The sequence below is a fragment of the Sciurus carolinensis genome, chromosome 5 (genome assembly GCF_902686445.1).
Source record: "Sciurus carolinensis chromosome 5, mSciCar1.2, whole genome shotgun sequence".
In the NCBI taxonomy this organism is placed as follows: domain Eukaryota; kingdom Metazoa; phylum Chordata; class Mammalia; order Rodentia; family Sciuridae; genus Sciurus; species Sciurus carolinensis.
Window position 1 is genome coordinate 31641296 of NC_062217.1, and position 17601 is coordinate 31658896.

General features: G+C 37.6%; 2 protein-coding genes across 8 annotated transcripts in view; one reads left to right on the forward strand and one right to left on the reverse strand.

The window, feature by feature from the left end:
• Nbea (neurobeachin) overlaps positions 1-17601 on the forward strand; it is a 628163-nt gene that overhangs the window by 443979 nt on the left and 166583 nt on the right. For all 7 annotated transcript variants that reach the window (XM_047553976.1, XM_047553978.1, XM_047553977.1 and 4 more), the window contains one exon: positions 2613-2749. In XM_047553976.1, the coding sequence (XP_047409932.1) occupies positions 2613-2749 (137 nt within the window). The remainder of the gene's footprint in view (positions 1-2612; positions 2750-17601) is intronic.
• Mab21l1 (mab-21 like 1) lies at positions 3209-6839 on the reverse strand. Its single transcript, XM_047553984.1, has one exon. It carries the CDS (start codon positions 6350-6352, stop codon positions 5273-5275), a length of 1080 nt encoding a protein of 359 aa, XP_047409940.1. The 5' UTR covers positions 6353-6839; the 3' UTR covers positions 3209-5272.

A 17601-nucleotide genomic window follows, 5' to 3' on the forward strand; every position in this document is an offset into this window, starting at 1 on the left:
CATCCAGAGAAGCTGCCCTTTTTGAATTCTATTTGGAAAGAGACTGGAGATTTTCAAATAACCAGGTACCATATGGAAGATCTGCTGGTTTGTGATTGTGCCTTATGTAAACATTTTAATATCGGATCCCTAAAATCCAGAGGCTTCCCCAAAGGGGATTAGAACATAATCCCCTCTCTCTTTTGCTGTAGTGGATTAACTCTGTATTCTCTCTGCGCCTGGTTTGCTCCCTGAAGGCTACAACAAAAAGACTCACTGCTCCTTAAACATGCTATGGAATTGGAAGTTGTAATTGGAGATTTCCAAAGGACAAGAGGAAAAATGACATACTATTAAGGCTGAATATTTCATGATGTGTCTTTCTTAAAGAAAGACCAGTTTGAAGCCCTTTTATAAACTCCTGGAAAAATCTCATCTCAATAGAACGAAATTGGAGTAGAATCAAGAGGAGGCGCAGTCAGTCCCCTTTCAGAAACTCAGAGAAGTAGAGAAAATATGGTCCCTGTTAAAAGTTCACAGAGTGTGTACTTTAAATTCTTAATATATTTCAGTAATTCTGTCAGTATACTTTGCATAATTCGTTTCATGATTATTTTCAATATTCCCAGTCTAATTGTTTGGATATGTTAAATTCTTAAAAGAAAGAATCGGTTCGCCATTTTTAATGTTTTTTGACCATTTTCGTCTCCAAATACCAGAAACTTATTAAAACATAAGTCAAGAGCCCTCTGTATTTAGAGTGAAGACTTTTCAGAGGATTTAGCACAAACGCGAGATGTGTAAGAGGACATTGTGTTTCACATGTGAATCATTTCACCTCCTTTCTCACCTCGCCCCAGTCTACAGCAAAACGGTAAACCGCTTGGATTTCTCCAGAGGAGAACTAACTAGGAACGCATCCCAAGGAGCATCATGGTCGCTCAAGGGTTAAGGGAGCGGCTCGAACCGGCCTGAGCGTTGGGGGATTCGGTGGAGGGCGCGGGAGGCAGGAGGCGCCGCCGAGCGCGCGCACAGACCCTCCAATAAACACAAAGGAGGGCCTGGGGAATAGAAACCCAAATCCACTTGTAATCGTACAAGAGATTCGGGCATAATTACTTGAGTAACCTAGATTAAGATTGATGAGCCTTTAAAGTGGCGCTTCAGATCGACCGCCTCGCCCTTTGGAAAGAAAAACCTTGAGGAGCGGAGGTGGACCCCGACTCCGCTCGGCTGCGCGGCGGAAACCGCCGGCCCAAGACAAGCCCGGGCGTCCCTAGGGCTCACCGCGGGCCAGAGAAAAAAGCTAGCGATAGTCCAGTCGAGGCGGTTGAGATGGGGGTTCAAGCTGACACACAGTTTTCTTCCCAGTCACCGCCCCCAACCCCCCTTAAGCGCCGAGCCTAGTCGGCCGAGCCCTCCCAGTTCCTCCAGCAACAGAAAAGGGCCGGCTTTGTGCAGGACACTCGCTGATTCGGTGTGTGCCGCTCCCAGGGAACGCGAACTTCGCCACCACCACAGTCTCCCGCGCCCTGCAGGGCTGGGTCAGTGCTCTGTGGCTGTGGCGCGGAGGACCGGGCCTAGCGGCAGCAGGGCACCCAGCTTTTTATTGCCTTTCTCCTAGGGTTATTGACTCATTTGACTACGTGCATTCGAGGAGAGGAATGGCGGGGATTCTGATGCGCCCTCCTATTAAAAAAAAAAAAAAAAAAGTGCGTTATTTCTGATTGCCACATCGTATGTTCACATCAGGATCATGAAGAATGCCTCCTCTTTGGGGGATTTTAAAGAGCGTAACTCTCATCCCCTTGGACTAGTATTCTAATAAGTGGAATTTAAATGGAAGGAATTTGAAGTAAGCATCCTAGCAGGCACACTTTCTAAAAATTTCTTTTTTACCGACGCCTAGTTCCTCCAGTTTTAAAAGTTGGGGAATAGCACTTTCAGACGTTTTTTCTGAGAATCGTTTTGTTCCGGCGTCTCACATTTTCATCATTTTGACCGATTGTCTCTTACAAAATGACTGCTAAAATTTTCGTTCCTTTCCACGTAAGAACTTGAATGTCCGTCTGTACGCATAAAGTGTATGTGGTGCGCCTTAGAACGCCGATATTAAAATAACTTGAGTGCAAAATGCTAACCCCTTAGTACACTGGACCTCCTTCACCTCCTCTCACCTCTCCTTGGCGAGAATTACGTGGTTTGGAAAGGTTTTGTGCGAAAGGTTGGTCTTTGGGGGCAGTGCTGACTGCCTAAGGTCTCTTGGAAAGCCAGTGATGTTCAATGGCGAATCAGGCATTATAGGTTCCGTTCTGCACTTTTAAGTTGGTTAATGGCAGCGTCTCACCAACCATGTAGTATTTCTATGCAGAGGTTGCAAACACACATTATGGGTCGCTTATTTGGTATCCTGACTTCTTGGGTTTTTATAGAATTATTTATCTCTAGTCTCGTTAGAAGGTAATGTATAAAAGCTTAAGCAGACCTTATCTAAAATGAAAAGACTTTGTCGCATAACATAGGCACTGTTTTTTCCAGTACTTCTTTAAAAATAAAAACCTGTGGTATATTCTGGGAGGGAGCAGCAGAGGGCCAGAGGGGGCTCAGCCTCACTCCCTGCCCTTGTCTTGCAGGCCCAGTGGTTCTCAGCACCCCTGCCCAGCTCATTGCTCCAGTGGTTGTGGCCAAGGGTACTCTCTCCATCACCACGACAGAAATCTACTTCGAGGTAGATGAGGATGATCCTGCCTTCAAGAAGATCGACACAAAAGTGAGTTAAAGTGATTCCATGTCCAGTGCTGGTGGCTTTGTGGCAGGAAGTGGTTTTCAATTTTGCTTGGTTTTAAATGACAGTGGGGGAGGGGAGCACATTCCCTGGTCATTCTCATAGAAAATAAAATGAATGAAATAACACATGCTCTTTTATGGAATTAAAGAATATATTAATGAGTTTAAATCCTGTATTACCAGATAATGCACATTTTAACAATCTTTCTGTGAGTGCCTTTGTGTGCACTTGGGCAGATTTGGTAGTTAAGCCAATTGCTCCCAAGTCCCTGGGGTGCAGCATCTCAATCTCTCTGGGAAAACTAGGAAAGGTTTTATGAAATTTCTTATTAAGATCACTTTTAATTTCCAAAAGTATAGATTGCAATGTGATTTGTTATTTATTGAAAGGTTATAAGGAAACGGGGATGGGAGCCATTTAGATATAATTTCATCTCCATTATTACATCCATTTTTCATCTCCTGCATTAAGAATGGATTTTACATATGGATTTAAGAGGAAGAATGACTGTTTCTCTACAAACTTTGATTTTGAATGTATATACATAGTACATGTTAGCTCTCAGATATTTAAAGGTTGTATTCTACAGATGTAATGCTAGAAAATACATATTTGGATCATTTAACATGCTTAAATATTTATTTATTTAATCTTAGCATGAAGATTTTAAACACATGAGCACTAGAGCAGCTATACATCTCAGCAATATCTTCTGAGATCCATTTTATTGTTTTAAATTTCATGTTACTGTGTAATTTTACAAACTTCTCCTTGCAGTTAAGAATTCAATTTTGCAAAGATCTTTCTTTAAAATGGTTTGCAGGCAGATACTATAAAATAGTCAAATGCTCCCATAGTTCCAGAACTTTGTTATTACATTTAACGTATGTATTGAAATAAAGCATTATAAAACAGTATTTGTAAAGCTGCAATTGAAGTTCTAAAGGTTCCCACCACCTGAATTAACTAACTTAAGGCTCATCAATGACCAGCCCTGTTAGCACTTGTTGACTATTTAAACTCTCCAAAAGACTTCCTCCCTTCTAACTCCGAAAGCATTTCATTTTAAAAAATGAGTTTGAATGCAAGATATTTGATTTTAAATAATCAAAAACTTGTCTTTGTGTTTTATCATTAGTTTGCCCTGAGAAGGAAAAAACAATTTTGGTTTTCTTACTAATTTATTCTGCAAATGAACTCTTATTTGCATGAAGCATATTGATCAGAAATGACCTTCATTTTATTGACTTGATTTTTATATACAAATTTCAAATTTTTATTATGACTCTAAGTTCATTTTCTCTGAATTAGTCTGAATTTTTAACTCAGTAATCTCTGCCATCATGATAGATTTTCCTTGTTTTCAAAAACACTATGAAAACACTAATCAAAAAACCAAGCTTTCAAATGTAGACTTAAATTGTGTCGATTACAGAAGGAGTAGTCTTATAAATATGTAAGAAACTGAGAGGAAATAGTTACTGTCTGTAGCTATGCAAAAAAGAGCTTTTCTCCAATATTTTAAGGTTTATTTTTAATGATTTCATTAGCGCATCTCTCAAAATGTTTAAAATGTTCAAGTGCAGTGTTCAAAATGAAGCATCACATCTTTTGATAGAACAACTTAACATGAGCCACAACAATTTGTGTTTTACTTCATTTATTAGCTTCTAATTAAATAAAAACCAGCAACAGAAATTAAAATCTAAATCACAAAAGTAATTATCCAGTGTATTTCAAGTGCATTTTTCAAATATATAATTCAGATATTCAAGCGTTATTATATAAGCTGAATTCAAATTTCTTTGAATATATTTAAATAACATTTCAAGTATATTTATGGAATGTTAGAAATAGAACAAGCAATATATTTGAAACAAAATGTAAACTTTTAAAGTTCAGACACTTTCAAGGACAGATAAAAGTACCAGGAAGAAATCTATCTTTAAATGGTATCTTTGTTAGTGGAAAATGTCTGGAAGTATCCAAAATGGCAATTTAAGTTCTGTTCACCAAATCACAAAACACCAACATCCACACTTTCAAAGACAATGTGAGATCACAATATTTGTTACAAATCAAAATATACATTACACTTTCCTTCAGATGGCATATCCAAATCGTGTTTACTCACAGACAGATGCACCTAAATCACCAGGATTGCTATAATCCTTTGATAGTTAGGCAGAGTGTTCGCTGTGGTCTTGCATTACAGCCAGGCTGTTTTCCGGGTGTTATTGTGTATTTTTCAAGGGAGATATGAAATCTTATGTAAAGAAGTCTTATAATACTTGGGGTTTGGGTTTTTCTCCGCTTCCCATACTTCTTTTTCTCCCCTTGAAGGGGTGGGTGAGATGATGCCTAAGCATTGTATTATTACTCCTTTTTAAGGAAGAGAGTGTTTGCACTGTCGAATGGAATATTAGATAGGAATTGAACAGGAAGTTTTCATTTAATTAGGACTTAGAGAAGAGTAATCACTTCGGCTCTTGGTTAGATCATCCTCTAAAGTTTTTCCAAACTTTTCGGGTTGGTCAGGATCTCTCTTGCCAGTCGCCAAGTTTGTTTGGCAGCGTTTTCCAGAGCCGAGTGAGGTTTGCCTTGAAACAGATCTAAGTTCGGTAGGAAGTAGTGGGGACACCGCCGGCACTGCAGGCAGGAGATGAGTTGCAGCAAAATCCCGTTTAGCCGATCACCCAGGCAAGACTCATCCCAGTCCGACTCCCGGGGATGCTTTTCACACTCGTAGGAAACCAAAGTCTTCATGTGGTAATTGTTCAGGGGCTGACCCGGCAGTTCAAGGTGACGATCCCGCAAGGTTTTAAGGATGGAGAGGCATTTCTTTCTGCAGCCCCCCATCTGCAGTCTGTTCTCGGCTTCCGCGAACTGCAACACCCAGGCGTCGCTCTCCGCAGAGCTCTGCTTGCCGGCCAGGGAGTGGCACTCCTTGGACAAGAGATTGAACCCTTCCGCTTTGACCTCTGCCACCCGGTTGGGTCCCGGCCAGGGGATGTGGGGAAGTGGCCAGTGGGCAGCACTCCTCGGCCAGATCCCGGTGCATTTAAAAGCTGGGGTAATCTGCACCACGTACCTATCTCGGATTCTCAGTTTCACTTCGCTGGTGTCAGCCACCATCTTTACCACATCCCTGTAGCTACATTTGTCTACCGCTTGAGCCACCAGCGTCTGAAACCTGGACCGGATTTTGCGCGCCGAGAGATAGCCGGAGGCGGTAATGAATTCCACCCAGAGGGACATGCTCCTCTTGCGCCCGTCGCTCAACTTCAGCACCGCGCAACCGGGCAGCGAGCCGTCGTCCACGAAGTTGAACACCCCCATTTGGTTAAGATAAAGCACCACTTCAAATTCGGTGGGGGAGATGACCTCGAGGCCCTCGTAGCGATTGTCCATCTCGTTGAGAGAGCTGATGAACCGGGGCTCCTGCACTTCCACTTCCTTCAGTACGTCGGAAACTACTTTGCAGACTTCCCGGATAGTTTTGGCAATGGCAGCTTTCCTGGCTTGGCATTTTTCATTGTAGTACTTATTCAGATGGTAGACCAGCTTGGCCTGGGCCGCGATCATGTTGGGGCAGAGATCCGGATTGTATACCGGAGTCTCGCAGTAAGCTGTGGGATCCAATGCGGCTGCTAGAGCTGGAGCCAACTTCGGTGGAGAAACGGGCCGCAGCGCTCAGAAATGTATCAAAAGTGTCTTTCCGATGTGCTGCAGCGGTGGCCTCCCCGCTGCTGCCGCTTTCCCCTTGCTTTTATCTTTGAGCCCAGCCGATCTTAAAGTGAAAGATTGTTCTCCCCCCTTTCTCTGTCTCTCTTCCTCTTTTAAAGAATCCTTGTGTGAGAGAAATGCATGGAGAGATCACCTTCTCAGTAATAAAAACAAAAGTTGCGCTGAGACCCAGCAAAGCTCTTCCAGTAGTCAAAATAATCACCCCTTTCCGTATTTATTTACGCTTTCCCGTAATCATTGTGTGTGGAGGACTGTTAATCAGATAGAGAAAAAGTGGGCTGAGTGTGCGTCGGGGGTGCGTGTGCGTGTGTATATGTCAGAAGAAGCTGCTGTTGGTTTGTCTAAGAGCCCAGATGCACTCGTGTGGAAATTATAAAGGCAGGGCCAGGCAGGCGGGCGGCCAATCGCCACTGGGCTCGTCACGACAGCCTCCTTCAGCTCCAACCCGGCTAATTAATCCCCCCTCATGGCTATAGGCACACAAACTAAAGGTAGGAGGCTGCTGCCGGCAGAAAACCACCCAGGCCACCTAGACAGTTTGGAAATCAAGAGGCATCTCTCAGCTTTGGTATTACTTGAAGCATATTGACGTTCTGAAAAGACTTGGCAAAGCGGCTCTCTTCTGTGCTGAAAACCCTGCTTGTCTTTTTAGGCTGAATTGCAAATACAGGTGTATTAATGGTCATCCATCAATTAGCGAACTAGATGGGGCTTTCTAAAAGAAAGTCACTAACTTGCACTTAGAGTAAGATAATTAGTGCCGTTAATCCTGGAGTCCTTTTTAAAATGCAGGTTAAAGATTTGCTCTTTCACACACAGGGAAAGTTGACTTTAGATGGAGTATTACTTGAGTGATTTTCTCATTCTGTCACATTTTGGATATTCTTATATGTTTGTATGATTTTTTTAAGCCTTAAGCAAGTAGTGTGCTCTTCTTTTTACCTGTTTTTTTTTTCTCCTCATTTGCACTTGTTGAGAAGAATCTAAAAATTATTGCTGAGTGGTAGATGTTATCTACCCCAATTAAGTTGGATGTTTAAAAAATGTTTCCTGTGCCCCTCTCCCATCTGCAATCATCCGTGCACCTTGGTAGACTTGCCTAGTGTTTCAATAAGGACACTAAGCTATATATGTATTTGCAGAAATACTTTTTAAAAAAGATATTTTCTCTGGAACCAAGTGATTATTATATTGTGATTTCATAGTGAGTTGTATTTTAACAGAAGAAATTCAGGAGAGATCATAAAAATCAGATCCACTGGCAGATAACTGGACCGAAAATTTGAAGATTGGAGGCTTTTGGCTTATTTACAGATGTGTAGTTAAGGACATAGTTCCTAGTCTAAGGATATATTTCCTATCTTAAGTGTCTTTAGTGGTGACCTGACAGTAGACTCCTAATTTTATGCTATTTCGTATTATTTAAGAGAAATGGTTCATAATTTCAAAGGAAATTAATTTTCAGTCATCCAGTTTTTTTTTTAAACTTTAACATCATTTTGGAAAATTGAAAGAAATCAACATTTCCAGTTTTTGGAAATTTAAAACAATAAGGGGAAATGATTTTATATAGAATTATTTTTTCTAAATGGTATCATTTGTGTCCTCAGTGCACAGGGACTAAAGAAATATTTAGAGGTTCCCTAGTGTTTTTAAAACCTAGATGGATTTTTAATTGCTTACTTTTAATTTAAATGACTTATCTTTCAAATTAAGAATATTTTCAAAGAAATTCTGTAACTCAAGATAACAGGTTTGTAGGCATTTTCAGCGCTTTTTAACACTTCTTGTTTGAGGACTCTCACTTTTTACTCCTTTAGATTTTTCTCTTTTTTTCTTTTAATTTTTTTCTTTCGCACAGGTATGCATCACAGAGCCACCTATAATTTACTTTCTCAGTATCCAAGAGTGATAAATTCCAATTTAGGTTCAAATAGCACATTATATTGGGGACTCATGGCATCCATCTTCTCACTTCCCAAGACCCATAGTTTCCCTTAGGAGCAGGGATTGGGAACCCGAAAAGCCGCTCGCCACTTTGCCGGCGTCGCGGGTGAACGCACTGCTACCTTTTGGCAGTTGGAAGAGGAGGAAGACATGGCAAATCGGAGTCAGAGGACCCGAGGCCCGCAAAAGCAAAGGAGATGTGCAGTGGTCTCTGGGGAAGGGCCACCGCTGCCCTCACCCAGCGCGGGTCCCGGGGCGCTTTCCGCTCGCCACCTCTCTTCCGCTGCTCCGCACTCTTGAGCTCTCTTGCTTTCCTCTTTCTACTCCCGGTCCCATAGACTTGATTTCTGCGGGCAAGTTATTTAAAAAGATTTTTTTGTAATAGAACCTTTCCGGTGTCCCGGCTTTCTCCTGGTCTGTCCCTGAGCATGCTTTTTGCCCACGCGCCCCACATCCCTCGCCGCCTTCCCGCCCATGAGCCGAGCCTGGCGCTTCCTCTCCCCCTTGGGCCCTTGCGCCCAGCGCCTCTCCCTTGGGTTCCGGCCAAAGATGCTGGGCCAGGAGCCCTTGTACGTTGCTTTCTTAAGCCACCTATAGACACCCTCCCTCGCTCCCCTGATGTGGGGGACGTGAGGCAGCCGAGGACTCGGAGGCCCCGGGGCCGTTCGGGTGGGTCTAGTGAGCAGGACACTAGCCCGCGAGGGGCACCGGCCCGGCATCGCTGAGCCAAGCGCGCAGGTGGCGCATCTTGGGGGCTTACTGTGCGGATTAATTGGGTTAAAGCGAAGCTAAACACCGAAGCACTTTGTGGAAACTAATTGGTGCAACCCGGGCCTTTTCACTAACGATTTGCACTTTAAGAAAGAAAAATAGATGGTGCGAAAAAGACTAAGAAACTCGTTAGTCCTAGAGTGTTGCAGGGAAGTGAAGTCATTCGGTTTTAAGGACGCCAGGACCACGTTTTCAGAGCTGTTTCCTTAAGCACCCATCACACCCGGTGCTGACAGTGATTTACATAACATAGGCTTCAGCCTTCCTCTGTTATCATTGTGGGTGAACTGGACGCCCTAGAATAATACTCTGGTGCAAGTAGTGCTTGTTGCTGCAACACAGTGATTTTCTATTACACTGAACACGTGAAATGAATTGCCTTCTCTAGCTGAATCCTTTCAGTGATCTTAACGCCCCTCATTGTTGAAGGGAAAATTAAACTATCCGGACCACTGTTTTTCGTCCCTGGCATTTTTTTTTAATTGAAATGACCTATGGAGAAGAATTAAAAATCATAGTATTTTTGGTGTCATTCAGTTGATTTCAACCTAGGTTTTGGAGACCGATTTATTTTATAGGAGTAAGTATTTAACTATTTTATGGTAATTTTTTTAAAAATATCATTTGACTTATTAAACTAGTATTTCAAATGATGCGATACATAGATGGCTTAAAATCCATTTCTTACGTATATGAAAAGTTTATAAAAGAACTCTAAAGATACCAGTCATTGGATTTTTTTTTTTTGCTATAACTACAATCTTAGTGCTAGGATAAAAGCTTGTGTGTGTTCCAGGCCTTAAGAAATAAGTGCTTAATTGTTTTCAGTGCTATGCATGCAGGCCATCTTTGACAAGGGCTAATAATAGAATGATAATTGAGGAAAACTGACCTAATTAAAGGGAAAAGTACCCCAAGAATCTCATGATTTAATGATTGAGATTATATTTGAATGATATTTGGAATTTAAAGTTTGACTTTTTCCATTTCATTTTCCTAGTTCACCAGGCAGCCTTGATTTAAAATGTACCCAGTTAGAAAAAAATAAAAATCCAATAGAAATACAAATACTTCATTATCATAAATGTTAGGAGTATTAATGGATAAAGAGTAATTAAACATGGTGATGCTTAACATGTCCAAGCATTCCAAATAACAGTAGCAAAATAATTTCTCTTGAAGTACTATCTCCTGAGTAATTAATAACACTCTGTAGACCTGCTTACTATGTGGGCTACACAAAGTAATGCATAAACCATCACCTTAGTAGGTTTAAAGAAAAACTCCATTATGCTGGATATAGGAATGTAAGGTCTCTGTGTTTTTAAAATGATCTTCATTTAAATTTGAATTGCATGTTCACAGATTTCAGCAATTGTAACCTTTCCTCTGGAAAACTGTATCTGTTAGATGATATGCACACACATTAACTGCTCATATAGATACTGTTCTGTGATTTTTTTCATTATCTGTTGGCTGCTAGTTTATTCACAAGAATTCATGAATTTAAAGGTTTTTTTAATATGTGCTTATTACACTGGGGAGATAAAAAGAATATGAAGTTGAGTTTATTAAATTATTTATCCCTACTGCTGGAGTGGCTTTGAAGGCTCATTGTACGCATCTGATGCCACCACCCCTTTTTTAAAATGTACCAGGGCTATTTCAACTATTTCATTCTGCCAGACACAATATATTTCTTTTTTTACACTAGAGAAATTAAAGACAGATATTTGTGCAGGGTTTTCTTTATGTGTCACATTAAATAAAGTAAAATAGAGGGAGTTTTTCTGGTAATCTAATTTGATGGCGTCTATACCTTTTTTCCTGTTGTGACTCCTGGTATAAGAACACTTGAAACAAAATAGCTTGAGATCTTCGAAAGGACCATTGATTTCTTAAAATTGTTATTTCACGTTTTAATATTAGGGTCATTACAAAGTCAAGCAGAAGATTGAGGTCAGTGTTTACACAGTTTAGGCCCTGTTTTTTTCTTCAATGTGAGCATCCTGAGAATTGTGGCTAATTTTTAAAAAATTATTTATTTTTCACTTGAATGATCAAGGCCATTTCCTCAGTTTTATCACCCAAGTGTGCAATCATATGGTCGCACTTGTAGTGGCAAACACTTCTTTTTCTTCAGGATTGCTTAGTAAACTTGATATTGGTGTTAGTAGGTATTGAAAAGGAAAGTAACTTTGAGATTAAAGATGGATGTTGAAAGTATACTATACAATAATTAGCTCTCTTGCTTGATTTGCAGACTTGAAGAAATTATATGTAAAGAAGGGCCAAATCTTTCCTTTGGTAGAAAAAGAAATTTAAATCCTGGCATATATATGTTATTGTCTCAGTTTCCTCACTTCATTTGAATATGTACACACAAGTGCAGGGTATTTTAAGTTGCATATGTAAACTAAAGAAAAAAGAGAAGAGGTTGTGAATCAAAAGATTTTTTATAATATGTTGTGATCTCTAACCTCTTCCAAATGTTATGGACAATGGGTTTATTCATTGATTTCTTGAGTATTGTGGAGGAAATGCTGAGTCCGCTACTTTAGTTCCTCATAGAACCTTCATGAAGTCACCATTATCTTTCTAATTGATAAAACTAAAATTCTTTTTGTTAGATTTCAACTTGTATTTTTCATTTGAATATTATAGAAATAAACAGACAAGATAAATGGACTCATGTGATTCTTTTCTACTTGCATAAATGAAAACTAGGTATTCTTTAACAGATAACTACCATGAATTTACATGCATATGCATATATGACTACTACCTTAATGCTCTTAGTATGCTACGTTTTTATTGCACTTAGAGAAAACAGTGCAATCAGATGCGATTAGTCTGTTAATCTGTACATCTGTAGTGGGTCATCCAAGACTGCATTGCTCTCATTACTGTTCCATACTGTATGTGATTAAGCCACTGAAAATATTCAACATGACCTTGAGACTAGAATATGGTACATAAGATAATCAACTTTCAGTGATTGCATGTCTAAAATAACCTTTTGTATTCCTAATTTATAGTTTTGAAGCTTATTTTTTAATGAACAAAGCCGTTTCTCTAAACTAGGATTTATTTTTTAATGACCAGTAGCTAGAATAATAATTTAAAATAATAATTGCATCAAGTAAAAATGATTACCTTTTATTATATATTACATACAGTAATACAAATAATTCACAAAAAAGAAGGAACTCAGTTGATAAGTAGAAATTTCCTTTTTCATATGGGTATATGATTATAAACATCTATTTGTAGACCACCTACATGATATTTCATTTTCATTTACATATGATTATTTTTACTATTCTAATAATATACATTTTGGTATAACAATGTATTGTTTCTTGAAAGCACAGTTTATCATGCAGTAATTTGTCAAAAACATCAAGTCAGAAGTGGTATTGATGAAGAGCACTTTTAAAGCTACACATTTTATCTATTTTTTAAATACCTAAATCACATTATAAGCATGAACAACATAATTTGGAAGACACAATGTTTCTAATAAAAACTTGAGAACACAGTGAAATAAAAAGTGCAGCTTTAGTTTTCTGTGAAATCTATTTTTAAAGTTAGGTATGTTGATGCATATTAGCATACAATATTATTCCATTCTATGATTTTTCTCTATGAATATGCCATTCTCTGAATTCCTCAACTAACTTAGCAACTTTTGAGGCACATTTATAATGCTGTTATCCTTATGGCCCTAGAGAAAGAGAAAGCTCATGATCTCTTAGTGTTTATATTTTACTTTACATTTTCAGTAATAGGATAAAGTTAATGAGTTAAATAGAACTAATATTAATATATGCACATTCTTAGAACATATGCTTGCATTCCAAATTTTGTATTACATTATACATTGTCATTTAAATTTAGGTGTTTACATATATTCCAAAGAATTATTGAATTGTAGGAGTGTAGACATTTTCGTTCATAATGATGCTAATTCAAGTATTTGCCATTTTACAACTTGGAATAGTACAACTAGTTTTTATTTCTTCCCCCAAGATATACAAATTATTTAAATGCTTTCTGTTTTATATTTTTATTTGGCAATTGCAATAGAAATTTTAATGTTATGCATGCTTACAGGCCTATTAAGAAAGAAGTTATTGCTTTCTTAATAATCTTAAACCATTTTTAAGAAATATACTCATTTTATGGTTTGCAGTATAGCCTGTGCATGCAAGCTGTGTATACATACACACACACACACACACACGCACAGCCATAGTATTTCAGATAATAGAAGATTGAATTGACTTCTATACAGTTTTACATTAACCTGTTAAAAGGAAAGAGATACTAAATAGAGAATTCTTGTTGCCACCAGGAAGTAATATCACATTTGCAAAATTGTTCCATAATAACCCTCATCACTTTTTAATAATACCTTAAGAGGTTACCACTAAAAGGATTTAAAAAATAGCAACTAGAAATTCCAACAGTGTTTATCCAGTCACATACTATGATAATTTTGAATGTCATAAGCTTTTAATTCTAAAATGGAGACGTTTAAATCTTGCTAGCCATTCTGTTCACAGAAATAAAACTATATTGCTTAAATGTGCACCTACATTATTAATATGCATCAGTGTACATAAAAACACCTTCACTGATTTAAAATCATTTTTTAATTTTTTTGCAACAGACCAAAGTTGATTGTTTTTGCAACCTCAACCTGCCTTTGATAAGCAAAGTCTTCAGGGGAAAAAGTGGGGTTTGGGGTTTGCTTTTTGGTTTTTTGACTAGCATATTCAGTTCTTCATTTGTTTTGCTCTCCACGCTGCATTAGCACAGTTTTCCCCTGTGTGCATCTGCCAGTGTACAATTTAGCCACGGGCATCTGTAGACCTTGTGGTGATCAGCATTGCAGGCAAAAGCCATATGTGTTTAAATAAAAAAAAATCTCTTTATTTCATTTGCTGTTTTAACTGGATGGATAACTTTTGTGCCTCAAGACAGAAGAAGAAAAAATACAGAAATAATTAATTGCCTCTATTCTTGAGGCAGTTTCATTTCCCCCTCCAATATGGAATGCTTGTCAGCTTTCCTGATAAATGACTGCATGTATTTGCATAGATTTTACATTAACACAAAAATTAGTTTTATTTGTGGAAAACTAGTTTACATAATAATATAAAACCTAGTGTTATTGATTATGTTTCTAAGCATTGATGACTTTAGAGAGATTGTAGCATTCTAAATTTCCAAAGGTCTGATCAACCTATTTCTTAGTTCAAACTTTCTTCATTTGATTTTTATAGTTTTGTCTCAACTAAATATAGCAAGGTATATATAAACATTTGAAGTTTTAAAAATGCTCTTCTAGATATATTAAGCACAACTCTTCTAGACCCCTAATTAGCAGCACTTATTTGGACAAAGGAGCCTGATTTTAAACTTTTGCCAAATAATATTTTTAAATTTTCATCACCAGTAACGTACACTTCAAACAATTGGAGGACTGCATCTGCACAAAAGATTTTAATTTCATTTTCAAGTTATCAAAAGATGGGTGCCATATTGGGTGTGTGCAGTTGATCTCATTCCAGGGAAGTTATGCATTGTTTACAACTTAATTTAAAATATATCTAAGAACCAATCTCTGGACTTTTGGTCTGTTTCCCTGAATATACTTAATTGATCACCCTAATCCGACCCTTTAAAAAAAAAAAAACCACTCTGCTGGAGCTATTTGGGTATTGAAAATGAGTCTACCTCTCTAAGTGGCAGGCAGTGGATGTTTATTCATACTGTAATCTGGCATCTTGTTGTCTAGAGGCAACCTGCTAATTATGTGCTATCATTGTATTATCCATGTTACAGAAAATTCAAATATGTTCACTGCTGTTAGTTACATCACAAAGCTTTTTATAAAGTATACTTGATCCTCACAAAACCTACTATACTTAATGGCAACCTAAACCAAGAGTGTCTCTGCCACTTCTTGATTCTGGGACACCCTGGGTGCCAGCTGTCACAGCTCAGCTAATGATGACAAATGCCCCTCTCTATGCAGATTGCAGAGCTTGCAGGCTGCTGTGAAAGGCAACCAGATTACCTTTCTTCAGATAGTAACTTAACCTTTTAAACTCATGTCAGAATGAAATGATCAGCTGTGATAGTTTCAATATCTGTATCTTTAAAAACAAAAATCAAAACATCATCAAATAATGCTTTTATATTTTTAATATTTGTATGATTTACAGTGTCTAAAACTTGAATGCTATACTATTCTTAAATGAGAAACTAGGCAGGACATACTTCACAACCATTCTAGAGTATGTATTTAAACCCTTTTTATAAATCAGGTGGTGTGGATAATTGAGAACATTATCTGGACTGTTTAGGTCAAAAAATATGCCAGTGAAATTTTGGGGAAAAATGTGTTCTGTTCTTTTCTTTTCACCTGAATGGGATAAAAGCCTCTATTCTCCCACTGTGTGTTTAGATTCAGTCTGTTCCAAGTGTAAGTGAATGTATTATTTTTTTTAATTCATTGAATTCCTCCAAACTTATTAGAGAATAATTGTTGCTAATGGATGTTTTCTCTAAGTATTCTCAAACTTGAGACTTTGTTTTAAGATGTTAATTTGTTCCTGGGAATTTTTAAAATATTATGATACATATACCTATAAGGGTTCTTCGAAACAAAAATGAACACTATTAACCATAACCTAATACAAAGGAATAAATTAATTGCCTGTTAAATGAGATAATGCAACATTCTTTTCAGTTTACAGAAAACTAATATGCATTCATCATTTAATACTTAAAATAATTCTGTGAGTTGGGAGAGGTGGTTGGTAAGATGAATACTAATACTTAATAAGTATTTAATCTTGTTAATCTTCATAACAAATATTAATTCCCATTTACAAATAAAGAAACTGAGATTTAGAAAAATGTCTTACAGAGAATCACTCAAGTAATTGCAGAGACAGGGTTGTCTGAAGGGGCTGCTCTTGGCAGTACAATATCTAGACTTTATATTGAGAAATAAGTATGTGTATAAGTATGTATTTCCTGTCTGTACTGAGATACAATTTGTAGCAACTGCTCCTCTGAAATAAGTAGTAGTATTTTAAAATGAAACTTATAGACTGTCATAACTTTAAGAACTTGATTGTTGAACAGTTGTAAACATCAGTTTCTTCATAAGAAACTTCTGATTAACTAATATTGAGACATTTTATGTTATTAATTTTATGACTATGATACATAGGGAGAAATTATTTAGGAAAGATACATACTATTTAATGAATATCAGATTGGAATCATTCACTTAAAGGTCCACATCATTGTGAATCCTAGTCAGATTAGTGGGCTATGCTTTTGTAAAATGTTGAAAAGAAATAATTGCTTCAGTAATTATTTGGGGAAAATATCTATTACCTATATGCCTTTCTTTCTTTCTTTCTTCCTTTCTTTCTTTCTTTCTTTCTTTCTTTCTTTCTTTCTTCCTGTGTATGTTGTGTGTGTGTGTGTGTGTGTGTGTGAGAGAGAGAGAGAGAGAGAGAGAAAGAAAGAGAGAGAGAGAGAGAGAGAGAGAGAGAGAAACAGAGAAAAATTCTGGTTATTGAACCCAGGACCTTGTACATGCTATGCAAATGCTACACCCATGAGCTGTACCCTAGCTCTGCATAGTTTCCTTTTTATAATGGTTTAGCCATATATTTTTACTCCGTTATCAATGATTTATACAAATCATTCCCAACAAGACACATGACAGTCTGTCTTTTATCATGAATTGAAATGAATCATTTCCAAGAAAGTTGTGTGAATGCCAGTTGTTTTTATTTTATAGTAAGTTGTTCTTTGGTACAGATACAACATAAGGGTTTTGTTTCCACTGACACATCTGATTATGTTTTAAAGTCTATACATTTTAATTATGAAATTCTACGTATAATTACTAGTAGTACTAATGCTTATTAACAAGTCCTAAGTATTTTACTGTATGTGAAATTATGGAAAACTTACATTGAACATTTGATTAAAATGAAATGCAGTTATATAATACAGTCAGTATCAGAAGAAATAAACTCATCTGACTCTGAAGTCTGTGATGTCTTGTGTTAGGACAGAAAACAACTCTAGAGGAGAATACAGTGTGACCCTTCTTAAAATTGTCAGAGTTGTCTCTGCACCATTATGGATGGTCTTCATCTAACTCTTGCCACCACTGATGAGAAACTTATTACGTAGTCAGACAGCTAGTTGCACTGACTAACATTTGTAATCATTAGAAAACTCTTCCTAATACTGAACCAAAATCTTACTCCTTGAAGTTTTTACATTTTACATCCTGTTTTTCTTTCTGTATGATCTTTCCATTTAAC

What these genes read in the sequence shown, in the direction of transcription:
- Mab21l1 (XM_047553984.1), bottom strand. Translation starts at nt 6,352, where the DNA reads ATGATCGCGGCCCAGGCCAAGCTGGTCTACCATCTGAATAAGTACTAC.